This window comes from Arvicola amphibius, chromosome X (assembly GCF_903992535.2).
Source record: "Arvicola amphibius chromosome X, mArvAmp1.2, whole genome shotgun sequence".
Lineage (NCBI taxonomy): Eukaryota > Metazoa > Chordata > Mammalia > Rodentia > Cricetidae > Arvicola > Arvicola amphibius.
In genome coordinates, this window is record NC_052065.1 from 74094966 (window position 1) to 74122396 (window position 27431).

Genomic DNA, 27431 nt, shown 5'->3' on the forward strand with positions numbered 1-27431 from the left:
TTTTTCAGCATCTAATGAGATGACCATATGGTTTTTTTTTCCTTCAGTTTATTTATATGATGGATTACATTGATAGATTTTCGTATGTTGAACCAGCCCTGCATCTCTGGGATGAAGCCTACTTGATCGTAATGGATAATTTTTCTAATGTGTTCTTGGATTTGGTTTGCCAGTATTTTATTGAGGATTTTTGCGTCAATGTTCATGAGTGAGATTGGCCTGTAATTCTCTTTCTTGGTTGAGTCTTTGTGTGGTTTAGGTATCAGGGTAACTGTAGCTTCATAGAAGGAATTTGGCAGTGACTCTTGTGTTTCTATATTATGAAATACCTTAAGGAGTATAGGTATTAGGTCTTCTTGGAAGTTCTGGTAGAATTCCGCATTGAAACCATCTGGTCCTGGGCTCTTTTTGGTAGGGAGGTTTCTGATAACAGTTTCTAATTCTTCGCGACTAACAGGACGATTTAGAGCATTTACCTGGTCCTGGTTTAACTTTGGTATATGGTATTTATCTTAAAAACTGTCCATTTATTTTACATTTTCCAATTTTGTGGCGTACAGGCTTTTGTAGTAAGATCTAATGATTCTCTGAATTTTCTCTGTGTCTGTGGTTATGTCCCCCTTTTCATTTCTGATCTTATTAATTTGCGTTTTCTCCCTCTGCCATTTGATTAGTTTGGCTAAGGGTTTGTCAATCTTGTTGATTTTCTCCAAGAACCAGCTTCTTGTTTCATTGATTCTTTGGATTGTTTTCTGTGTTTCTATTTTGTTGATTTCTGCCCTCAATTTGATTATTTCCAGTCTTCTACTTCTCCTAGGTGAGTCTGCTTCTTTTTATTCCAGAGCTTTCAGGTGTGCTGTTAAGTCACCAATGAGCGCTTTCTCCGTTTTCTTTAAGTGGGCACTTAGTGCTATGAACTTTCCTCTTAGCACTGCTTTCATTGTGTCCCATAGGTTTGAGTATGTTGTGTCTTTGTTTTCATTAAATTCAAGAAAGACTTTAATTTCTTTCTTTATTTCTTCCTTGACCCAGGTGTGGGTCAGTAGTTGACTGTTCAGTTTCCATGAGTTTGTGGGCTTTCTGGGGGTAGCATTGTTGTTGAATTCTAATTTTAATCCATGGTGATCCAATAAGACACAGGTGGTTACTAATATTTTTTTGTAATTGTGGAAGTTTGCTTTGTTACCAACTATATGGTCAATTTTCGAAAAGGTTCCATGAGCCGCAGAGAAGAAGGTATATTCTTTCCTATTTGGGTGGAATGTTCTATAGATGTCTGTTAAGTCCATTTGGTTCATTACCTCCATTAAGTCTTTCAATACTCTGTTAGGTTTCTGTCTGATTGACCTATCCATTGGTGAGAGAGGAGTGTTGAAGTCTCCAACTATTAGTGTGTGTGGTTTGATGGCTGCCTTGAGTTCTAGAAGTGTTTCTTTTACATAAGTGGGAGCTTTTATATTAGGGGCATAGATATTCAGGATTGCGACTTCATTCTGATGGATTTTTCCTGTTATGAGTATAAAGTGTCCCTTTCCATCTCTTCTGATTGATTTTAGTTTGAAGTCAACTTTGTTGGAAATTAGTATGGCCACACCCGCTTGTTTCTTAGGGCCATTTGCTTGATAAACCTTTTCCCAACCCTTTACTCTGAGTAGGTGTCTGTCTTTGTGGTTGAGGTGTGTTTCTTGTAAACAGCAAAATGTTGGATTCTGTTTTCGTATCCAGTCTCTTAGCCTGTGCCTTTTTGTAGGTGAATTGAGTCCATTGATATTAAGTGATATTAATGACCAGTGGTTGTTAACTTCAGTCATTTTTAGTAGTAGAGTTTGTGTGTTTCCCTTCTTCTAGTTGTGCTGGTGAAGGGTCGCTAGATGCCTGAGTTATTGTGGGCGTTGTTGGACTCCTTGGTTTGTGATTTTCCTTCTATTACTTTCTGCAAGGCTGGATTTGTGGCTGCGTATTGTTTAAATCTGTTTTTGTCCTGGAATATCTTGTTTTCTCCATCAATGGTGAATGCAAGCTTTGCTGGGTATAATAGTCTAGGCTTGCATCCATGTTCCCTTAGTGTCTGTAGCACATCTATCCAAGCTCTTCTGGCTTTCATGGTTTCCATTGAGAAATCAGGTGTAATTCTGATAGGTTTCCCTTTATATGTTACTTGACCTTTTTCCTTTGCAGCTCTTAATATCTGTTCTTTATTCTGTATGTTTTGTGTTTTGATTATTATATGGCATGGGGATGCTTTCTTTTGATCCAGTCTATTTGGTGTTCTGTAGGCTTCTTGTACCTTCATAGGAACATCCTTCTTTAGGTTGGGGAAGTTTTCTTCTATAATTTTGTTGAATATGTTTTCTGGGCCTTTGAGTTGTAATTCTTCTCCTTCTTCTACCCCAATTATTCTTAGGTTTGGTCTTTTCATGGTGTCCCAGATTTCCTGAATGTTTTGTGTTAAGAATTTGTTAGATTTGTTTAGTTCTTTAATCTGTGAGTTTATTTCCTCTATTGTATCTTCAGAGTCCGAGATTCTTTCTTCCATCTCTTGTATTCGGTTGGAAATACTTGTCTCTGAAGTTTCTGTTCGTTTACTCAGAGTTTCCATTTCCAGTCGTCCCTCAGATTGTGTTTTCTTCAATACCTCCATTTCATTTATCAGGTCTTGTACTGTTTCCCTTACCTGCTTGATTGCTTTTTCTTGTTTTTCTTGTTTTTCTTGGGTATCTTTGAGAGATTTATTTATTTCTTCTACCTTTTTGTTTGTCATCTCCATTTCTTTTTTTTTTTTTTTTTTTTTTTTTTTTTTTTTTGGTTTTTCGAGACAGGGTTTCTCTGCAGCTTTTTTAGAGCCTGTCCTGGAACTAGCTCTTGTAGACCAGGCTGGCCTCGAACTCACAGAGATCCGCCTGCCTCTGCCTCCCGAGTGCTGGGATTAAAGGCGTGCGCCACCACCGCCCGGCTCATCTCCATTTCTTTATGGCAGTTTTTTACCTCCTGTTTAAGGTCCTCTATTATTTTCATCAAGTACTGTTTAAGGTCGGTTTCTTCTATATCTTCTGGGGTAGGGTGTTCAATTCTTGTTGTTTCGGGATGTCTGGCTTGTGGTGATGCCATGTTGCCTTTCATGTTGTTGGAGGAGCTCCTGCATTGGTGCCTGCCCATCTCTTCCTTCAAAAGGAGCGCGGAGGTGTTTGGTGTCCTAGACCAATAATTGCTGTGACTGAAACTGGTTGGATCTCCCCAGTGCCAGAGGAGGACCTATTCCTTGTGTCACAATCTGAAGAAGCCCGCACTCCCTTGCAGGAATCCTCAGACCTGCCTGGAGGCCAGAGTGTGACTCCTCTGGGTGGATGGCCTTAGAACAGGAGCAGGACACCTGAGAACACTAGGGAAAGCTTGGGAGACACAAGCCTGCAGAGGGAAGTGGGGGTAGGGGGTCTGTGCTCTCTTCCAGGGCAGGTTGCCCCAGGGTCCGCATTCACTCTCCAGTTCAGATGGAATCTGAGCTAAATTTTAAATATATATTGATAGTGAGCAGATTCAAGCCAGTTTCCCTCCAATCCTTTGATTTTTAATTTGTCTGCTGGCTCCAAATGTAGAAATTAATGAGTAATTGTTATGGATAACAGACAAAGTGTGACATTGTAGTTAGTTTTTGTTTTCTCTGACATCATTTTTGTTTTGCTCATCTATGTCAGTTCATAGTCAATTTATTAAAATATTAGTCATTACTGCTTTTATAAAGATACCAGAATGAAAAAGAAAATATTTTGTTCACTTTTCTAATATGCTAAATGAATAAGTAATTAGTCGACATAAGCAATGGACTGTATTATTAAATTAAGGAAACCAACTTCCCCAAATGTTTATTATAGCATAAAAGCTCCTGCCCTCCAGATAAAATTTGTGTTTATTGCACACTCTATATAGAAAGGCATGATTGAGAGCCTTTGGAAAGTATCTAATTCCACTTCAGTTATTTAATGCTGTTATGAACTCCAGTAAACTGTTGAATCTCTCTGAGCCTCAATTTCTCTCATCTATGAAATTAAGAGTGGAAACAAATATTTCATATAGCTATGTGGAATATATGCTGAGGCAATAAATTGAGAAATTTTGGAATATTTCCTTGTCCTCAAGTGTGTAGTAAAAGTTAGCATTATCGATTCAAGTATCTGAATAATTTTAGAATGCATTATTTGTATTTTATGAAAATTAAAATAATTAAGGAAATTTAGCTAGCATTGCTTTGGAATGAGAAAAAAATGCCTCTGAGTAATTTCTGATTTATTTAATTGTTCTACAGAGTGTTGTAGAAGGAGCAGGCTGCATCCTGCCGCCTGGCTAGCTTAAGCCCCGAAATAACCACACAGAAATTGTATTAATTAAATTACTGCCTGGTCCATCATTTCTAGCCTTTTATTGGCTAACTGTCCCATATTAGTTTAACCCATTTCTAATATTCTGTATATCACCACGAGGTCGTGGCTTACTGGAAAAGATTCTAACCAGCATCTGTCTCAGGCAGGAGAACCATGGTGTCTGCTTGTGTCTGCTTTCTTCCTCCCAGAATTCTGTTCTGTCTTCCCCCCCTACCTGAGTTCTGCCATATTAACTAGGCCAAGGCAGTTTTTTTAATAACCAATGAAAGCAACCCAAATACAGAAGTGCCTCCTACACCATCTCCCCTTTTCTGTTTAAACAAAAAGGAAGGCTTTAGCTTTAACTTAGTAAAGCTACATATAACAAAACAGTTATCAAGCAAGAATTACAGTCACAATATTTATATCTCTTTTTATCTTTTATCATAACTAAGGAAAACCATAACTATCCATTCTTTAGCTCCATCAAAGTCTCCAGAAAAAAAAACACAATATTACCTAAGTAAACGAGAAGTAAGCAACTTCCAAAACTCTAGAAATGACAGAGACATCTCACTGCCTGTAGAGTCACTCAGAGTTCTTTTGTACCGTTGGGGTATCCATCTTCAGCCTACAGGTCCATAGGATCCAGCAGACATTTTCATGAAGCAGGAAAATTCAAAGACAATTCAGTCACTTTCTTCTGTATCCTGAATAATGTCTCACAGACTCTTTCATTAAACAGGAACCCCGAAGGACCATCTCACCTTTAGGCAAGTTTAGCAGCCCTCTCTGTGGGTTCTTCATGTCCAGTTTATGCAACAGTCCAGGCAAGAGCAGTTTCTTGCCCAAATGGCTAACCAACTCCATAAGGAGCCTCTTCGATGCCCATCTTCTTCAGGAAGTAGATTGGTGCTGCTATGAGCAGACGTGTCTCATTGTCATGAAAAGCCCTAAGTTATTAAAACATTTTAAATGCCATATTCTGTAGTCTTTGAGATAAAGAATATCTATCTAACTGAAATATATCTCTATATACCTAGAAAATCTAATTAACATGACTACAAGCTTGACTATTTTTGATGATTATCCATTAACAACCTATACTTCCTAATTATACATTATATTTTTTAAATGAACTACACAATCACAATACCTTAATCAAGATCAGAAGTACATATACATATAACAAGATTGACCTTAAATTTATATCAATAAAGTAAAATTGTAATATCAATTGTATATCAATAAAGTAAAATGTAAATTATTCATATCTACATAATATCCCCCTTTAAATGTAAAAGAAAGATTTATAAACCATATTTGGGAATATGGATGTAGTTATTCTCTCTAATCTGCTTCGTGCTGAATGGGGGTGCTGTTAATCAGGTCCTTTATGGTGTATCCTGTATGCTAGGTTCATCTCAGTCAGCAGTTAAACAGAGTAAGTTTCTGAGGATGTTGCCAACAACCTTTCAGGAGTGTGTGGCCTATCATACCATATTGGTCTAGAAGCAATCCACAGGGTCTCATCCTCTGTGAAAACAAAAGAAGAACCTCTTTTCCAAAGCATTATATCCTTAGACCCAAATTCCGAAGTCACGATACCTTTATAATATACATCCTGGTTTATCTTAGCAGCCCACACAATGAAATGTACCTCTGTACTTAACTCCTTTACAGACAAAAATTCAAAGGAAACACAATATACATAATCCAGACTCTCTGTGAATTTTCCATTTTTACGTGACTTATTTTTTTCTTTACTTCTTTTAATCTATGACTATCTGTACTCTGTCTCTTTAAAACCTTTACCCCTTTTAAGCATTAACTTTATTTTATGACTTTCTATACTCTTTTTCTTCTCTCTCCCAAGCCTGTGACTTTATCTAACAGTAAGACCTATTTAGAGGTGTTTTATGTCTGAATCTGTCCTATTGCATTATCTTCAATTTTAATTATCTACTGTCTTGAAGAGCTTTTAAAATGCTAAGCATCTTGGTTGCAGCTGCTCTGCATGTTGGCCCCACCTCTCTCCAATTTCACACTCAACACTTTAACTCTGAGAATGAGCTTTTTATCTGAGTTACAGCCAAATCTGCCAGGCAGAGCACTGCGTAGCTTGGAAACATCTCTCTGTATGGCGGCAGAAATCTGCCATGCTTTCCTGCTTGTGCATGCCTAGTAAACCTGATCATGCCTCCTGCCCAGGCAGGGAGCGCTGAGTCACAGGCATAGTCTCAGTCAGTTTCCTCCCAACCCTAGGGGCAACAGAAACACCCAGGTCCCACAAATGTCATTGAAATGCTTTATAGCCAGAGTTCGCACTAACAGCACAGCTCAGGAAACCGCATTTTAAAACCGTGCGGCTTTTTTTTTTTTTTTTTTTTTTGTACATCTGCTGAGTCAGGAAATTCTCTCTGCAGCATGCCACTAGCAAACAGCAAACAGCTGCTTTTAACCTTCTCCCTCTCCCTCTCCCTCTCCCTCTCCCTTTCCCTCTCTCTCTCTCCCCTTTTTAAGCCCTCTCAGGTTTTTAAGTGGATCCAGGTCACCATGATGAGGCGCCAACCTGTTGTAAAAGGAGCAGGCTGCATCCCCTTGACTGGTTAGCTTAACCCCTGAAATAACCACACAGAAATTGTGTTAATTATATTACTGCCTGGCCCATTATTTCTAGCCTCTTATTGGCTAACTGTCCCATATTAGTTTAACTCATTTCTAATAATCTGTATATCACCACGAGGTCATGGCTTAATGGGAAGGATTCTAACAAGCATCTGTTTTAGGCAGGAGAACCATGGTGTCTGCCCGTCTCTGCTTTCTTCCTCCCAGAATTCTGTTCTGTCTTCCCCGCCTACCTGAGTTCTCCCTTATCAACTAGGCCAAGGCAGTTTTCTTTAATAACCAATGAAAGCAACACAAATACAGAAGGGCCTCCTATACCATTTTTCCTTTTCTGTTTAAATTTAATTTTATCATCCCCTCATTTTTCATTTGGAGAGATTTCTACAATTAGTCTTTTATAAACATCATTTGCTAAAATTAATTTTTAGAATAATAATGTTTAAAAGCTAACATTTTCTATTACAAGAAGTTAATGTATAGAAAATTTAACCTGAATACAAGGGTGGATGCATGGTCTTATGGCAGCTTGATTGCATTGCTTTGCTGATGCCCATGGAAAGCTTGCCCCTTTCTGAGTCAATACAGAGCAGTGGATTGAGGGGGGTGCAGGAGAGGTAGCGAAAGGAACTGGGAGGGAAAAAAAGAGGGGAGGCTAAAGTTGGAATGTAAAATGAATAAAAAATTTAAATAAAAATTAAAAATATTGAAATGGTAAAATTTGGGAAATTCATTTATAATAGTTTATAAATTATGTACAAGTTTAAATGCTTCTAAATCAGAAGAAGATCTGTTAAGATATTACTTAAGTTTTGATTCCAAATAAAAACAATCTGTATTTTAGCTTTCAGAAAAAAAGGCATTCAACAATTGATTATGTTACTTAACTCTACTCTTAATTTCTTGGGGAGGGTAACTAGAACCTTCTGTCCACTGCTCTCACTCTGGCCTCCTAACCTGCAGCTACCATGCATATGTGAATTCCATGAATGTTGGTCAGGCTGGTGTCCAGATCAACAATGCCTGATGGTATCTCTACTACCTGTAACATGATATCCAGCTGATGGCCAGATGCCAAGTGACAAGGCCATTGAGTGGGGAGATGCCACCTTCAGCACCTTCTTTATTGAGCGATGCACTGGCAGGCATAGTCTCAAGCCTTTAATCCCAACACTCAGGAGGCAGAGGCAGACAAATCTCTGTGAGTTCAGGGCCAGCCTGGTCTAAAAGAGCTAGTTCCAGGACAAGCTCTAAAGCTACAGAGAAACCCTGTCTCAAAAAATAAAAAAATATATAAAATGGAATCTTAATTTGTGCTTCATAAAAAATGGCTAGTTTATGTTATTTAGCCCACAAGCTGTAATTTGTCTGCCCCTATACTAACATGCTGTGAGATCCAAAATTAATATTGCCTAGAAGAGAAAGCCATGAAAATTCTCTCAGGTTGACAGTCTTCTCTGAAATCCTTAAAGCTTTGAACTTTCTCAAAATTCTCAGTAGATGACTCTTGCTTTCTGTTTTAGAAGAGTTTCCGATTTCACACTGCATTTTAACTAATTTTGTTATGTCAGAATGCTTTGAACACTGGAAGAAGCTAAAATAAAGCTGACTGCAACTTGTTCTACACTAATACAAAACAGTAAAAGAGCATATAGAAAGTACCTCCACACCTGATCCTTGAGTTCAATAGATATTTTTAGAATGTATAATAAATGTATTAAATGTCAAAATAGAAAATACATCTTAAAAACTTGCTTTCTAGTTGTTTACATTCTAGGGAATACATGAAGCATGTAAGTTTCAATAAGTATACAATATAGTAAATCTTAAATAACAGTATATCTCAAAAGTTATAAATAACATGTTTTAAACTAGAGTAGGAAAAAAAGCCTGCAAGAATGAAGCTTTTAATCCCAGTATGATATCTATTTGTGTGTGTGTACGCATGTATGTGTGTGTGCATGTGTGTGTGTGTGCATGTGTGTGTGTCCGTGTGTCCATCTGTCTATATAAATATATATTTCTCATTTGAAGTATATAATTTAGGTGCAAACTACTTTCATAAATAACTAGCTCTTTTATGTGCACAGGGAATACATTTATATAGAAATAAAACTACAGTACTTAACAGGGATATTGCCAACAAACATTTGTCTTTAGGATCCTATCACAAAATTATGTCATTCTTCCTTTAAGACTCTTAATAACATGAAGTTAGGTAAGGAGAGAATAACTTAAGAACTAGTAGAAAAACATTTCACAGCCCAAATATTCTGCCCTCATATATCGAGCTGATTTTCTGAGTTTATTTTTGAAGATTACTTCCTTTCTTTCAAGGCTGTCATTGTCTTTTGTTTAGCTGTAAATAGCCATGGCCTTTCTGTTAATATTTTCAATAAGAATATGTTCATTTTAGGCAACAAATACACTTTTCCATATGTTATTGTTAATATTAAGTATACTTAAATTTTGGTCTAAAAATTTAACAAATTTAAATGTGCAATGCTGTATTAATTATAGAGTGTTATTGTGTAAAATATCTCTAGAATTTATACTTCTTGCATAACTGAGACCTTACATTCAATATGCAGCAATTCCACATTGCCATTACCTATAACTTCCTAGCAACTACTTTTTCCCTCCATGTTTCTATGATATTGGCTCTTGAGGATATACCATATTAGTTGAATAAGTTAGTATTTATCCTGCTGTTGCTACATAATTCTATATAGCACAAAATCTTTCAAATTCATTCACATTTTATGTCACTGGATTCTCAGTACTGAATAGTAACTATTTCATTGTATGAATATATCATGATTTATCCATTAAATCATCTATGTTAAATTTAGATGTTTCCCTATTTGTGAATAATGTTGCAATTAACAAGTGCTTAATATTTGGTGTCAATTACACAGGGTTTAGGATCTTTCAGTAGAAAAACCTCTGTACATACCTTTGTGGAATTATCCAGATATCTAGTTATTCCCCCTTAATCCAACTATTGCTGACCATATTCCAATGACAGTGGGACTATTCACTAGGGAATAGGAAACCTACCAGCAGCTGCACCCTCAAAGAAAGCTTACTCTACTTCCCTGTGCAGACATCAATTTCCAATAGTTCCTCAGCTAGGGAAGTACAATTCTAATTCCCTCTCCTAGTTCATGCTGCATTTTTGAATGGTTTAGATATTATGCCAGTATTATGAAGTCAGCTCCATCTACTATGAGTTCATGTGTTCATCAGCCATGACGTTTTTTTCAGCCATATTAGGTCCATTCATCTTGATGTAACACCAAACCTAAAGGAGGGTTTCGTGGTCCTTGGGCTGGAATCTTGAACCAAATAAAAAGAGGAAACTTAGCATCAACATTTTTCACTCTCTTGGACCTGAGTATATATTAAATGTGAACAGTAAGCTCCTTCACAGTGACATTTTCCCCAGAATAGATTGTACCATAAACTATGATGCAAAATAAACCCTTTCTTAGGTTGATTTTGTTGGGTATTTTGTCCCAGCAACAGAAAAATAGCTAATACAAGATTCCAGCCTCTCTTATTTTCACCACTTCCTCATATCTATTACTGTTTTTAAAATAACCATTTTCAAAACTGTTCAATAATTGTTCACAGTAATTTAGATTTATAATATTCCAGTGATTAGCTGTATACTACCTTCTGATATAATTATTGGGTATTTTTATATCTTCACTCAAAATTATTTATCCAAGTCACTTACTCATTGTTGGTTTAGAAGTGAGTGAATAATTTTGTGTATTATAAGCAATAATTAAGGGCTTATATATGGTTAACCATCAACAAACTGATAATGAATTAGATAAAGCTTTAAATCACATGTAGTTTTGGAATCAATAACATTAATAAGATTATAAAATCAGAACAAATTCTGAATTTGATACCACTCATTTATATAATGCTTAATGTATATAAAACTGAAGTTCCAAATAAACCTAACAAATAGAGAATCACAAGAATCTTTCATCAACAATACACCAGCACTGTTCATCTTCAAAGGAACTCAGGACAGAAACACAAACAGGGAAGGGTCCTAGAAACAGGAGCCAATGCAGAGGCCATGGAGAGGTGATGCTTATACTGGTTTGCTTCCCCTGGCTTGCTCAGCCTTCTTTCTTATGGAACCCAGGACCACCTGCCCAGGGTAGAATCACTCCACAATGGACTGTACATTCCCCCATCAATAACTAATTAAGAAAATGCCTTATTTTTGAAACTTATGAAGGCATTATTTTTTTCAGTTGAGTTTCCCTCCATTCAGATAATACTAGCTTGATGTCATGATGGTATAAGACTAACCAGCCAACAGCTCTATTTTTTAATTTTTTTCATTCAGTTAATTTGTGTGTTCCTCGGTACGTGCACACACACACACACACACACACACACACACACACACAATATATATATATATATATATATATATATATATATATATATATATATATATATAATGTGTGTTCTGTTTACCCTAACTCCCTCCCATCTCTCCCATCTTTGACTCACTTTTCTTGCTCCTACCACTATTATCATCCTATCCTCTGTACATACCCCTTTCCCAAATTCATAACCTTTTTGTTTTTTAGTATGTGATCTCTGATTTTAATGATTAATATCCTTATAGCCATTGATTTGGAATTACTACTGACGTCTGATGGGTAGAACTTTATACTAGAGCTTGGTGAGTCCCTCAGTTGCCAAACCTGCAGGGAGGGGAAAATGCTTCATTCAGACAAAGGCCAGTGTATGATCACATGTGTAATGGATATGTCATGCCCTAAAGATAGGTTTATTTGCACCTTCAGTTTTATATACATTAAGCATTATATAAATGAGTGGTATCAAATTCAGAATTTGTTCTGATTTTATAATATTATTAATATTATTGATTCCAAAACTACATTTGATTTACATGTGAGCTTCCATATGATTCATGATTGACTAGTAACTATTCCAGTCTCACAGTAGGCTCCATGCAGACAAAGGCCAGTGTATGATCACATGTGTAATGGATATGTCATGCCCTAAAGATAGCATCTTATATCTCTTCTACCTCTCTTTTAGCACTTACATCCTTCCTACTCTCTTCTGAAATGTTCTGTGAGCCTCTGATGAGGTAGTAAAAATGTCCTGTTTAGGACTGAGTTCTAAGCCCTCATTGTTGCACTTGCTGTCAATTCTTATATAATAGACAATAAAAATTACCTCATCTAATTTTTCACATCATTTTGTCTCTTGTTAATTTGTCATGTAATGTTCACAAGATTGAATAAACACTGAGATTGTGTGATGAATTTCTATTAAACTTTTAGACAAGGTATTATACTTTTAGTTTTAGCTCTTTGGATGTTTAGACTTTTATTTGTCAATTTAAACTTTGAAATTTCATGAATGTGTATTGTACTTAAATTATATCACTCTACCCTTTCTTTCCTCTTCAGGTGTTCCTCGCACACAACCTCTAGAATTGATGGAATTTTCTTTATAATTACTATCATTTATTATATGTCCATATGTAAATCTAAACAACACTATCTTAGTTCATTTAATGTTGCTCATACACACATATATGTATAAATATACATACACACACACACATATATATATATCGAGAGAGAGAGAGAGAGAGAGAGAGAGAGAGAGAGAGAGAGAGAGATTACTACTTAGGTTTACATAACCTAATAGGTAGTCCATCTGTTAAAAACAATCTCTAAGGGAAGTTCATCATTGAACATAAATTTTTATAATACAGACATTTCAGATGTTTCTATACTCTGCTGTTATACAAAACTAGTTTTGTTCTCAAAACGTCTTACCCTTCATCATAGAAATGAATCTCAGGTTTATTACTTATTTCATCAATTACATACATTATTAATAATCATGTGCCATCCTATCCTTCAACTAATTCAAGACCCATTTTCATTTTTCCATTCAAATAATGTTTCTTTATTTTTTCCACAACACTAGTCACTGATGAAATTATCTTAAATATTTACTTATTTACTTATGTCTCTGTCTCCCTTCATTCTACAGTAAAAACAACAAAAGAAGTAAAAGCTTGTATGTCCCATTGTTTGGTACATGGAACATGCTTAGTAAATATTTTTTGTTTTGTATTTTAACAAAATAAAGTATAATATGATAAAACAAAACCATCACCTTGAAATTGGACAAGGTAAACCAACAGAAGAAAAAGATCCCTACGAGAAAGAACAAGAATCGGATAGCCACTTATTCACATTCTCAGGAGTTAAAACACTAATCTGGAAGCCATAATATACACCCAGATGCCCTAATACAGACTTGTGCATCCCTCTGCATGCTGCTTCAGTTTCCATGAGTTCATATGAACTTCGCTCATATTCATTTAGAGGAACTTGTTCTCCTGATGTTATGCATCTCCTTTGCCTCTTACACCCTTTCCGCCTCTCAGAAAATAGTTTAAAGTAGTAATTTCTCAGAAAATTCAACAGTGAATTCATGAACAATCACTGCAAGTTTAAGAGATAAATGTTTGAAACTTTAAGCAATTAATCTTCAAAAGACACAAACTATTGATGGTTTTGTGTGTCAACTTCACACAAGCTAGAGTCATCAGAAGAAGGAGCCTCAGCTGAAGAAATGCCTCCTTGAGATCCAGCTAAAAGACATTTTCTCATTTAGTGATAAATGACAGTGGACCCAGCCCATGGTGGGAGTTGCCATCCCTGGTCTGCTAGTATGTTGGCTGAACAAGCCATAGGAAGTGAGTCAGTAAAGCTCTACTCCATGGTCTCTGTATCAGCTACTGCCTCCAGGATCCTGCCCTGTTTGCCTGTTATAACTTTCTTTGGTGGTAAACAGCAATGTGGAAGTATAAGCCAATTAAACATGTTCCTCCCAAAATTGCTTTTTAGCCATGGTGTTTTATCAAGGCAATAGACATCCTATCTAAGACAAATTGGTATCAGCAGAGTGGGGCATTTCTATGACAGACCTGATGATGTTTTTTGGGAAGATTGTGGAGGGACTTTGAAACTTTGGGCTAGAAGAGCCATTGAGTACTTAGGGACCTCAGTGTGATGTTCTGTGGGAACTTGGGACAAAAGAATATTGAGAGAAGTGCAGAGGATGGAGACCTGGCTTGCAAAATTTCAGAGGAACACTTAAAGACTCTATCAGGGCCACTTGGTTATTTTGAATTAAGAATCTGTGATACAAGTTAGAATTAAAGTTAAAGAATCAGCTGTTGTTAACAAGACACCAGAACTCCTAAAGCAATCCTGTGTCTCTGGTTAGCTTGGGGCTGAAGAATCAGCTGTGATTAACAAGTTACCAGAACTGCTAAAGCAATATTTTGCTTCAGTGGGACAATTGATGCTGGCTTACTGGAGCTAGTAAATTAGCAATGATTAAGAGACTAGCATCACTGAAGTAAAATCTTCTGAAAAGTGTTTCCTGAGAGCTATAGAAACTGTGTTGCAATGGCGGTCATAATTTACCTTATGCTGGTAGCCAGACATGATAATGTGTTAAGTGTTACCCAGGTGGTACTGGTCTTGAAGGAATGAAGCTGTCATGAAGAGGGGCTGAGGTTTGACACTGTCAAGGGCCAGGAAAGAACACTGGTGAAGTTGTAGCCTCAGTAGCAGTTGAAACCCAGAACTGAAAGAAGTTGGGGATTGGCTACATGATGAAAACCTATGACAGGCTATTGGTGAAAGTGCAACACAGTCACAGCAAGGAACCCCAGCATTTTGGAGATGCCAGTACCATGTGATAACCAAATACAAATAGCAACAGCAGTGGTGTGAAGTTAGTCAGAGCCTAAAAGACAAGCTGTGTTTGTTAAAGTGAGCAGAGTTGGTGAAGTGACTCAAGCTCTTTGCAGTTGTCAAGAAGATTGTAAGTGGACCCCAGAAATTGGACGGTTGGAAATTTGTTTTGCTTTTAATTGATTGTGACTGTGCCCTGATTTTTTTTCCTCTTGAAATAAAATAATATATTTTTTCCACTGGAGCCCACAGCTGAGAGAGAGACTTGAATTAAAAAACAAAACACAAACAAACAAAAATCTTTGGATTTTTAAATGGATTAGCTGTTTTAAAGGAACTTAAATTTTAATGTATTAAATTTTTAAAGAGTGTGGGACTATTGAAGTTATTTAAATGTTAGGAATGAATAAGAAAGGAAAGGTGTGACTTAATGCTGATGTGTGTGTGTGGGGGGGTCAAGTTGACAATGGGTCAGTTGTACTTGGTGGTATTGTGTGTCAAATTGACACAAGCTAGAGTCACCAGAGGAAGCAGCCTCAGTAGATGAAATACCTCCTTGAGTTCCAGATGTAAGGTATTTTCTCAATTAGTGATCAATGGCAGAGGGCCCAGCCCATGGTAGGTGTTGCCATCCATGGGCTGTTGGTTTGGGGTTCTATAAGAAAGCAGACTGAGCAAGCCATGGGAAGCAAGCCAGTTAACAGGCCCCTTCCATGGCCTCATATCAGCTCCTGCCTTGATAATTTCACCCTGTTTGAGTTTGTCTTTTTTTCTTATTTAAAAAATACCAATCCAAATTTGCACTCCCTCCCCTCTTCCCAGTTCCCTCCCTCTCCCAACACAGACCCTCCCCCCACCCCTCCAACCCTAAGGGAGTGCCATGCACCCTGCCCTGTGGAAAGTCCAAGGCCTGCCCTACTACATCTAGGTTGAGCAAGGTTTACATCCAAAGAGAATAGGATCCCATGAAGCCGGTATCTGCAGTAGAGACACATCCCAGTGTCACTATCAGTGGCCCCTCAGTCTGCCCCAGCTGTCAACCCCCTTCAGGGGTGCTTGGCTGTTCCTATGCTCGTTCACTCCCAGTCCAGTTGGAGTTGGTGAGCTACCTTAGCTCAAGCAAACTGTCTCAGTGGATGACCCCTTCATGGTCTGGAATTCCTTGCTCATACTCTCACTCTCTCCACTGTTCAACTGGATCTTGGGAGTTCAGTCCAGTGCTCCGATGTTGGTCATTGCCTCTGTTCCCCATCTGTTGGTGGATGAATGATCTATGATGATTATCTAAGATAATCATCAGTATGACTACAGGGTAATGTCAGTTCCGACACCATCTCCTCTATTGCTTAGGGACTCAGCTGGGTTCATCTCGGGGGTTCTTGGGCATTTTTCTAGAGTCAGGTTTCTTGCTAACTCCATAATGGCTCCCTCAATGAAGATATCTATTTCCTTGCTCTTATATCTGTCCTTCCTCCATCTCGACCATCCCATTCCCTCAAGTTTTCCTCCATCCCCATTCTCCCCCCTCTACCTCCTGCCACAGTGCTCCCAAATTTTTGTCTGATTCCAATTTCCAGCTGGGTCTATATATGTTTCTCTTTGGGTTCAACTTATTACTTAGTTTCTCTAGGATCCTGAGCTATAGGCTGATTGCCCTTTGTTTATGACTAGTATCCACTTATGAGTGAGGACATACCATATTCGTTTTTTTTGGGTCTGGGTTAGCTCACTCAGGATGAAGTTTTCTAATTCAATTCATTTGCATGCAAAATTCAAGATGTCATTATTTTTTACTGCTGAGTAGTAGTCTAATGTGTAGATGTGCATCACTTTATCCATTCTTCAGTTGAGGGGCATCTGGGTTGTTTCCAGGTCCTGGCTATTACAAATAATGCTGCTATGAACATAGTTGAAAAATGCTCTTATAATATGATTGAGCATTTTTTGGAAATATTCCCAAGAGTGGAATTGCTGGATCCTGAGGTAGGTTGATTTCCAGTTTTCTGAGGAACCACCACACTGATTTCCAAAGTGGTTTCACAAGTTTGCATTCCCAAAAGCAATGGATGAGTGTTCCCCTTGCTCCACAACCTCTCTAGCATAAGCTATCATTAGTGTTTTTGACCTTAGCCGTTCTGACAGGTGTAAGATGGTATCCCAAGGCTGTTTTGATTTGCATTTCCCTGATAGCTAAGGATGAAGACCATGTCCATAAGTATCTTTTGGCCATTTGAAATTCTTCTGATGAGAATTCTATTTAATTCAGTACACCACTTTTTAATTGGGTTATTTAGAATTTTAATGTCTAATTTCTTGTGTTCTTTATATATTTTGGAGATATTTTGGAGAGTCCTTTGTCTGATATGGGGTTAGTGAAGATTTTTTTCTCATTCGGTATGCTGCTTTTTTGTCTTATTGACTGTGTCCTTTGTTTTACAGAAGCTTCTAAGTTTCAGGAGGTCCCATTTATTTATTGATGCTCTTATTGTCTGTGCTACTGGGGTTATATTTAGAAAGTGGTCTTCTGTGCCCATGCATTGAAAGTTACTTCACACTTTCTCCTCTATCAGGTTCAGTGTGGTCAGATTTATAATGAGGTCTTTAATCCATTTGGACTTGAGTTTTGTGCATGGTGACAGATATGGATCTATTTTCATTCTTCTACAGGTTGACATCCAATTATGCGAGCACCATTTGTTGAAGATGCTTTCTTTTTTCCATTGTATCTTTTTTGCTTCTCGTCAAAAATCTGTCTTGACTTCTTTTGATGATGGACAGCAATATGAAAGTGTAGGTCAAATAAAACCTTTCTTCCTCAGCTTGCTTTTTGATCATGGTGTTTTGCTACATCAATTGAAACCCTAACTGAGACACACAACACAACGTATTATATAACGATCAACTAGATATGGTTTTATTTTTATAAAACTTTCTAACCTGGGTACTAAGGTTACTAGACTTCTGGATTTTGGCTTGAGGATATGGTGTTGTTTGAACATATTGCCAGCATTTTTCTAATGTTATCCTTTAGTTGGTCAATGTTTGAAAGCCAATCATCTATGGGAAATTTAACTTTGTACTTAGAAGATTTATAAAATTCAGTCTATGCTATATCATCAAAATGCATTAATCATAAATTTTACAATGTGGTAATTAAAAAAATACATTTTCTATTTTATATTTCATTTATTACTTCATATTTCATTGATGCGCACTGATAAACTTTTATATGAAAATCTCACTGACTTATATGGATCTAGTCAAAGAAATTCTGAGTAAAATAATATTTATTATTTCAATGCTCCAGCAAAAAAGTCTCTCTTACAATGAACTTGTACACTTAAGATTTCATAAAATTTATGACAATGTGCTCTCCTTTTGTAGTGATTCATGTCAAGTGCACAATAAACTTTAATGTTCAACTGTAAAAACTAATTTTTTTCTGTAGATCCAGTAACTGTCTGTTTTATTTGAAATCGTCATTTGTATATAGGGCTTTTTAAAAAATTTTCCTTCTGATTGTAATTGCTGTTTCACACATATTTTTAACATTTTCACACAAAAGACACCTATCTAGTATATTTAGGGAGTATATTGTGACAACAGAATTTTTACACAAAAACCAGCACTATCTTTATTTGGGTACATATATGTACATGAGTATTAGTCATTCAAAAAGTGAGAACTCTTGTCTTTCTCTTGCTAAAGGAATTCCTAAGACTAGATACTACAATTCACCCTGACTTTATAATTATTTTCATGGAAATTTGTTACTGATTTTGTGGATTGAAGGGTTATACTTGTAAACCAGTGATCAAATTTCTGTTGATGTCAGAGGAGAGAAAAGGTGGTAGATAATTTGAGACTCTGTACTCTATGTACTTTAGTTCCCAATAGCTCTTAAAGTAATATGACTCATTGAGAAGTGTTTCCATGTGAGAGCTTTTGAATGCTACTTGCTCTGCTGTGAAATTGAAGTTCATAAAGCATGCTGTTTACCAAGAGACAAAAATACTCATTTTAATTTTATTTTTAACAAATAGAAGTACAAATAAATTTTCAAGCTATTGCTTAAATGTCATTCTTTATTGCTCATAAAAATAAGAGTTTATTATTTTACCTAGTGAATCAACTTGTCCTTAATGCCAAACATTACACATTATATTTTGTTTTTCTTAATGTTTCTTTATCTTTAATTTTAAAGATAGACAACATACCATGCTCAATGGTATCATAAGAAATAACCAACGCATGTCACACAGAAACAAGAAAAATAGACAATCCAATCAGACAAAAAATATTCCTGACAAAAATATATGAAATTATCTTATATAAGAAATATTTTTATAAAGAATGTGCATATTGCAGTTTAAGGGTAAATGTAAGACTACTATGAATACATAAATTTCACATGATATATAATACTAAGTAAATTGTTTTTAAAGTCCTTAAGCATAGCCAAATTTAGAGGAAAGATTTGTTTTTCTATTTCCATAATCCTATTTTATGTAGTGATATAATGCAAGTCAAATGAAGGAACCACTACATTTCTTTTCACCTTGCTGGAGCATCATCTTTCTTGATATTATTAAATAGTTTGGTCATTAGAAAGACTGTTAAAGCACAACTTTGATCTTTTCAGTATTTGATAAATACATTTTAGTTCTTTTATTGTCTGGACAACCTTTGAGTTTTATCAGTTGGGAGAAAAACATTAATCCTGATGCTGAAATTGTCAAAAAGCGGTATGATCATGGAAAATTTTTATTCTTACACTTTCCTTATTTGCTCTTATTTTTTTTGTATTTTTACTGAAAATAGATTCTTTTCTCATACATACATCCTGGGCACAGTTTCCCTCCATATATTTCTACCAGCTCCCCCACTTTCCCTATTCCGCAGATGTACTCTTCCTCTATTTCCTCTTCATTAAAACAGTCAACCTCCAAGAGATAACAGCCAAACAGGACAAAGCGAGATTCCACAAGGCAGGGTAAAAGCCCTGACATGAAGATTGGGCAAGGCAATCTAATAAGAGGAAAAGAGTTCCAAGATCATTCAAAAGAGTGAGTTAGAGATAAATCCATTTCCACTCTTAGGAATTTTACTATTAAGAGTAGCAAAAAAAACCCAAGATAACAACCACAGTATATACACAGAGGACCTGTGGCAGATTCAATCAGGATCTGTGCTTCCTCCTTTAGTCTCTGTGAGCCTATGCGAGCCCTGCTTAGTTGGTTCAGTGGGACATGTGTTCCTGGTGCCCTCTATCTACCCTGATCCCCTACAATCTTTCAACCCACTCTTCCATGGCATTTCCTGATCTTTGAGAGGAGGAATTCATTAAAGATCACCAATTTATACTCTTCCTCTCCATTTCTGACTGTGGGTCTCTGTAACAGCTCCCATCTATTGCTAGAGGAAGCCCCTCCATCCCACTCTCAACTCGACCATCCCATTCCCTCATGTTTCCTTTTTACTTTCATATCACATATATTGTCGACCCCTTTGATGACTCATTTTATCCTTTTTAGGGAGTATTTTCTAATTTTGGAGTCTCTACCCATACTCATTTCAGGGGGAGAGTAATAAAAGAGATGTCATCATAGAGCAGGTCATTTTGGGGTTAAGGAGAAACCTGGAGCCAGGAAAATTCCCAGGGATCCACAAGTATGACCTCAGGTAAGACTCTTTGCAAGAGTAGAGAGCGTGCCCGAACTGGCTGGATGTCTCCTGTAACCAGATTGGGAATTACCGTAATTTCCATCCTGGGACCTTTATCAAGTGTCTGATGGAAGCAGATATAGAAGTCTATATATAAAGATATAGAAGTCCACAGCCAAACACTGGCAGATCATATATCTCCATTATAAATGGAGGTATAGTGACACGAGGGACTCAATGTATTTGAGGAAAAGGATAATAAAAATCACCAACCTGAGTTGGTTCTACTTACCAGCTTGGTGTGGCAAATGGAGGTCCCTGGTAGAAGGTCTTTTGGATGCTGGTGCCTTAATCAAGGAAATGGAAATAGGCAAGAAGGGAAGCTGAGAGAATCCACAGGAAGGAGCCAGGAGCAAAGTTGAGTCTGTACCAAGAGCCAGAATCTACAGAGAAGGTAAAATGATCTGGCATGATCAAGAAGAGAACACATGATGTGACAACCCACTTAGGAGTTTATTAGAGGGAGAAAGTGCACACAGGCATGGAAAAAATGGTGTATATATAGAGAGGGAGAGATGCTGCCTCACTTAGTGGGGTACAGAGAGAATAAAGATGGTGCATCCAGCTTTTAAAGGCTGCCTAGCACATGCGCACAGGGGGAGAACATGGCTACGTCACACGCTGATGACAGGTGACCCACGCCTTGCACATGCGCATATGGGGTTTGTGTGAGTACGTTACACACTCATGATGCAGATGACGGGCAACCCATGCATGCACACAAGGGTTTTAGTTGAGTCATATATGGAGGTAACCACGCATGAATGCACGTGGGTCACACGGGACCCTTTGTTCCCAAGGGTCTTCCCACATATGCCTGCCTTTAGGACCGGGAAGTGCAGCCTTATGGGTGGCCGAATAATTACAGAAGGAAGCATTAATATTGCTGTAATCCCAATTTTATAGGATAAAATTAATACTTGGAAAAATAAATTATGTTCAATATAACTTATCTAATACATAGTTATGATTGCACTTAATGTAAACATTTCAACCCCATAGACTTCTTTTTCTGATATCTTATGCTCCCTACCCCCAAGTTACAAACTGTGGCTAGAACATCATAAGGGAAAGAAAGTCTAATGCTATGGTATTCATGATAATATCTGACCTAGTAGTATAGCATTTAAAATGAGGGTAAGTGAAAAACTTATGAATTGTATGAAATTACTGAGAACAAGTTAGGAAAATGGACTGGCTTTGTTTGTAGTAGTAGTGGTTTGCTTCTTTGTTTCATTACCTTCTCCTCAAATAATAATGAGGCATATATTATATTTTTAGTTTCATACTATAAGTTACATATGTATTATATTTATATATTTATTATGTTTATAATGCATTTTCATCTACACATGTCTCCCTATGCACTCATCATTTCTTATTTCTTAAACTGATCAATCATAGATTTACATCTTTGCTTTGAAATATGTAAAATTTGATGCTCCAGTAGTGCAACTGCTTAGCTTGTGATACATGAAATATTATGAGCTTATGTAGGGTTCATCTTTGTAAGACTTTTAGTTTCTAAATATCTCAATGAAAAAAAATGTTCCAAGAATCTCATTAGTCATTATAACTGAATAAAATTCTGAATTAGCTTGTATTTAGAGAAATTATTTTGATGTTAACCAAATTGATCCAAAGAAGCCTTAGAAAAAAAATCACTTCTGATCACACAATTCCAAATATCCATTTGTCTCTATTGAGAATATATTCTACTATTTTAATAACTACTGGTAATAACTAAAATTATTACACAGTAAATCATTAGAGGAGAGGAAATATTAAAATTTGGTTAGTTACCAGCAAAACACTTGAACAAAAATTAGTGAAAGTAGGAAGGGAGCTAGTTGAGATGTAAACAAGCACGATCTTCGGGAAACGCTAAGTGAAGACACTGAGCATTAGAAAAGAAACTAATATTTTTTAAAAGTCCATTCGATGAAGAAATTGTTTTTCCAAAACTGGTGCAGCCAATTAATAGAAAACACAAATCTATTTTAGCCTTAATTTTTATTATATTTTAAGTACAGTTTTCATTGAAATGCAAGCATATGACTCCTCCCTTTCTACCCTCCAGGCATTCCTGCCTCCCCTTCCTAAAATTCCTCTCATTTCCGCCATTCTCAAGTTGGCAACCATTTATTGACTATTATTGTTACATTCATAAATGTGTTTAGATGTGTTTTCACATTTTATATAACTACAAGCTATTGAGTCGATTTTTGTTTTTGGTGTGTATATTACTTTTAAGCCTGATCATACTGTGTTAGAGAATCCATAAGGGGCCTCATGCATGAAGTAAGCTAATTCAACTTCCAGTAGTCATTAGTTGATTATAGTTTCTGTACATCTGACTGAGAACTCATATTCATAATATACAAACTCAAAAATAAAGTGCCAAAAAAACCCAATTAACCCAATTAAACTCAATTAAAAATAGGTTAGGGATCTAGACAGAGTTCTTCATAGAAGAGACTTTATGTTTGTTTGTTGTTTTTGCTTGTTTTTAGTTTTCTTAATATTGTAAATACATTCTTCCCTCAAGACAATACATCCCAACCACAGTTTCTCTTCTCTCTTAACTCCCTCTCACTTCCCCTCTCCCCCAGAGCCAATCCTCCCTCCATTCATCTTCAAAGAAAAGGAGACCTCAAAGATACAACTGCTAGAGAGGACAAAACAAAATACAATAAAACAAGAAAAAATCCTCATATCAAGGCTGGTCAAGGCAAACCAATAGGAGGAAAAGAGTACCAAGATAGGACAAAAGAGTCAGAGACAAACCTGCTGCCACTGATAGGAGTTCAAAACTATGTTAACAGCCATAGCATATATGCAGAAGACCATGCTAGCCTGCTGATTGTGGCTTGAGTTTCTGTGAGCCCATGTGAGCCCTTTTTAGTTGATTCTGGTGTGTTATCCTTATGTACTCCATCCCCTCTGAATCCTATAATCTTTATGCCCCCTGTTCTGCCAGATTTCATAATCTCCAAGGGAAGGAACCCAACAGAGTCATGCAATTTAGACTTTTGCAGCATAATGGCTGGCTGTGAGTCTCTGTATAGGATCTATCTGTTGCCAGAGAGATCCTCTCTGATAATAAGAAAGTACTCACTGTTCTAACAATCTATAAGTATAGCAGAATATCATTAGAAATCATTTAACTGCTTTTTTCCTCAGGTTTGTTTGGTTCTATCCTAGGTCTCTGGGCTATGCAATTTCCAGTTCCTGACCATCCAGTCAGTGTAGGGCATGGGTTGTGCCTCAAGCTAAATCAAACATTGGTTGACTTCTTCACATGTTCTAGATCACCATTGCCCCACCAAGTCTTGAATGCCTAACGAATTTTCGAGGGTTTTATGGTGTCCAAGTTTCTCCTTCCATAGATTGCAGAGTTCCTTCTCACACAAAAAAAGACTAGAATGTAGGGATGAAGTATGACTTGATTCTATGAAAAAGAATGTCACAACAGTGCTGGTACATGTGACATATAGACTCACTTTAAGAAAGATGGGCATGTCTTTGATCTATATCTATACATCTATATCTATCTACCTGTCTGAATATGATTGAAGATATTATTTTGAATTAAGTCTAAACATAATAGTTATAACTATAAGAATTAAAGAAATAGCACAAATATAGGGTGATATTCTATTTTGTGGATTGTATTTATATATAGAGAAATACTAGTTGTAATGTTCTAAATAAAAATACTGTGACTCTTCATTTGAATAGAAGGATAGGCAGAAATAATAATAAAATATTATTATAGAGAAAATTTTAATGTAATTTACTCAAGAATGTTACATATAGAAGTCATGACTAGATTTCTACTAGACATATATTATGTATTAGAAGATCAAAACATAAAATAATGATATTATAAATCATATTTTCATTTTCACTTAACTTTCAGACTGTATGCTGAGGAACCTGAAGAAATGAATATCACTTCTGAGGATCACTTTCATTCTCGAAACCATGCAAATCATACTCTCTGTAAAATGGAAAGCTATTTGAAAGAGAAAAAATTGTGTGATGTGCTACTTATTGCTGGACCTCTCAAGATTCCAGCTCACCGGTAAGTATTATTATGTATACAGAACATGCAAAGAACGCAAGTATGAATGAGAAGAAATCTGTAAACTTATTACAAATTATATGGTGGAGAAATCATTTTTATTTTGAAATATTGAAAAATTATTATTTGTCCAACATCTAATAGAGCCATAATCAAAGATTTCATGATGCAAACAAAATACCAAAACTTCTGAAAAGATCAGTCTACTTAATTGCCCTTTTTAACTTTAGTAAAATTTAATTAAATATAAAATAAAATTTAATAAATTTAATACAAAATATTGTGATATTTTGTATGTACGTTTTGAGACAGACTCTTATGTATCCCAGTCTGGCTTGGAGACTGCTATGCCAGACCAAGCTGACCTAGAACTCACAGAATCTGCCTGGCTCTGCCTCCCTGGGATTAATGGCATTTGGAACCATGCATGGGAATTTTGAACATTTTATGAAGAAAGCAGACTGACAAGTTTCACAAACTTATTGAAAACATTGTATGATTATTTGTAATGCTGTTGACTGATATAAGTATTGATTTAACTTTTCTGGTTCTAGATTGGTTCTCAGTGCTGTGTCTGACTATTTTGCTGCAATGTTTACTAATGATGTGCTTGAAGCCAGACAAGAAGAGGTCAAGATGGAAGGAGTAGATCCAAATGCACTCAATTCTTTGGTGCAGTATGCTTATACAGGTATGCTCTCATTGTGAATTAACTAACATTAACTTTACATTATACATCATGCATTATAGTTATTTGTGCTCTACAAGAATGGAAATATACAATTTAGCAGTTAAACAACTTTCTAAAACTGGAAAATTTAAAAAGACAAAATAATAAATTAATCACCATAATGTAAAATATGATGAATGTGCTGTTAAATATTGCTACCAGGAGAGGAGAGGGATATTTTAACATAAAATGCAAGATTGTGTCTTATATGGGTTAAAAGTATGGAGTAATTTATCTATATTAATATTAATTATGGGGAGGCTATGTGCATCTGATTGTAATTGCCATTGGGGAAAGAAGAGATTATTGGATCATGGAGCTGGAGTTAAGGGCATTTGAAATGGATAATTGATCAAAAAGATAGAACAGTTATAAATATAAATATAGCATCCATCTGATTATAACAGAGTAAAACTAAAAATCAATAAAAACAACACAGAAACTATACAAACACATGAGCATTTACCATCATATTATTAAATAATTAATGTATCATCAAGAAGGAAATTAAAATATTCTTACCTTCAAAGGAAAATGGAAACATAGCATATTAGAAATAGTGGGATAAAATGAAAGAAGCTTAAATAGCAAAAACTTATCACTATAAGTGTTTACATTAAAATTTTAGAGAAATCTCAAGCAACATAATGAACAATACAGGCATTACAACGATTTAATTTTGTTATTAGTAATCATAAATCAAAAATTAAGATCAGGACATACATTAAATAGATAAGAATAACACAGAAGAAAGGATCAGTAAAACAAAGAATTGGGTCTTTTAAAATAAACAAGTTTAAGAAGATTAGAAAGGAAAGGGAAAACATCACAGGAGAGACCAATCAAACTCAGAGAATCATTAGACTGTATTTTGAAGATAAATATTTCAATAAATTGAAAAAACTAAAAGAAATAGATAAATTGTAAGCACACATCAATTACTAAAATTAAGTTGAGTTAATATAAAAAAATTCTTTAATAAATCTAAAACACGTAATGAAATTTGCAAAGTCATTTAAAGGCTCCAAAAATATAATTTAAATAGTTCAATCCCAACTGCATTCACTATTGAATTTTACCAGACATTTAAAGAATGACTAATATCAATACTTTTGTGTAATTCTATAAAATAGAAATAAAAGGAATGCTACCAAACTCATTTTATGAAAAGAGTGCTACACAAATAAATACCAAAGCTAAATACAAAACAAAAATATAGTTATAGGTCAAACTCCATGATGAACATGGATGAAGACAGTCTTGATAACATTTCCAGTTCAACAACACAGAAAAATGTCAATTGCCATGATCAAGTTGACCCAAAGGAAGAATATGAGCATACAAAAATGTGTCTACAAGTGATATATTTGATATGGTTAGTCATAATTATAAAGAATGAAAAATCAGAATATTTATAACCTAAAGAAACATATAGATTAGTTAGATAGATAATACGGACTGTTAATAGGCAATGAAACATGAAGGAAACACTGATAGATTGTCCAATTGAAATGAATTTTTAAATACCATGCTAGTTGAAGGAAAACTACTATAAAGATTATTTATTATAGGATTCCATAGTTGCAAGAGTATAAGAGGAGTCAGCAGTTTAAAAGTATGGGATGTGATTATACTTTCCTTTTTGTAAGATACTAGTGCTTCTCCCCAGTTTAAGAAATAACACAATAAAATATGTAGACTTACTGCACACCTTAAAAAATATTTTATAGTTTCAAATAAATATAACAAATGACAATACATATTATTCTTATATTAATGATTGTGAAAACCATATAAGAATTCTTAGAATAAAAAAAATCTTTTATTAAGAATAATATTGATTTCGTAAACTATTTGAGGCTGGGCATGGTGACACATGCCTTTAATCCCAGCAATTTCAAGGCTGGGGTAGAAAGATCTCTGTGAGTTCAATGCCAGCCTGGTCTATATAGTGAGTTCTAGGACAACCAGGGCTGCTAGAAAGAGAAACCCTATCTCAACAAACCAAATAAATAGAATAATATTGTTTGTGTAATTCATTTCAAACTATGTTTATAATATCTGTAACTTAGCTAAACTTAGAAAACAAAAGGCTATATTTTATTTAAAATTTT

General features: G+C 35.7%; 1 protein-coding gene across 2 annotated transcripts in view; it reads left to right on the forward strand.

Moving 5' to 3' along the window:
* The window catches only part of Klhl4 (kelch like family member 4), an 85132-nt gene that overhangs the window by 24791 nt on the left and 32910 nt on the right, over positions 1 to 27431 (forward strand). For both annotated transcript variants that reach the window (XM_038316235.1, XM_038316236.1), the window contains exons 2-3: positions 24423 to 24587; positions 25142 to 25278. In XM_038316235.1, coding sequence (XP_038172163.1) covers positions 24423 to 24587; positions 25142 to 25278 — 302 coding nt within the window. The remainder of the gene's footprint in view (positions 1 to 24422; positions 24588 to 25141; positions 25279 to 27431) is intronic.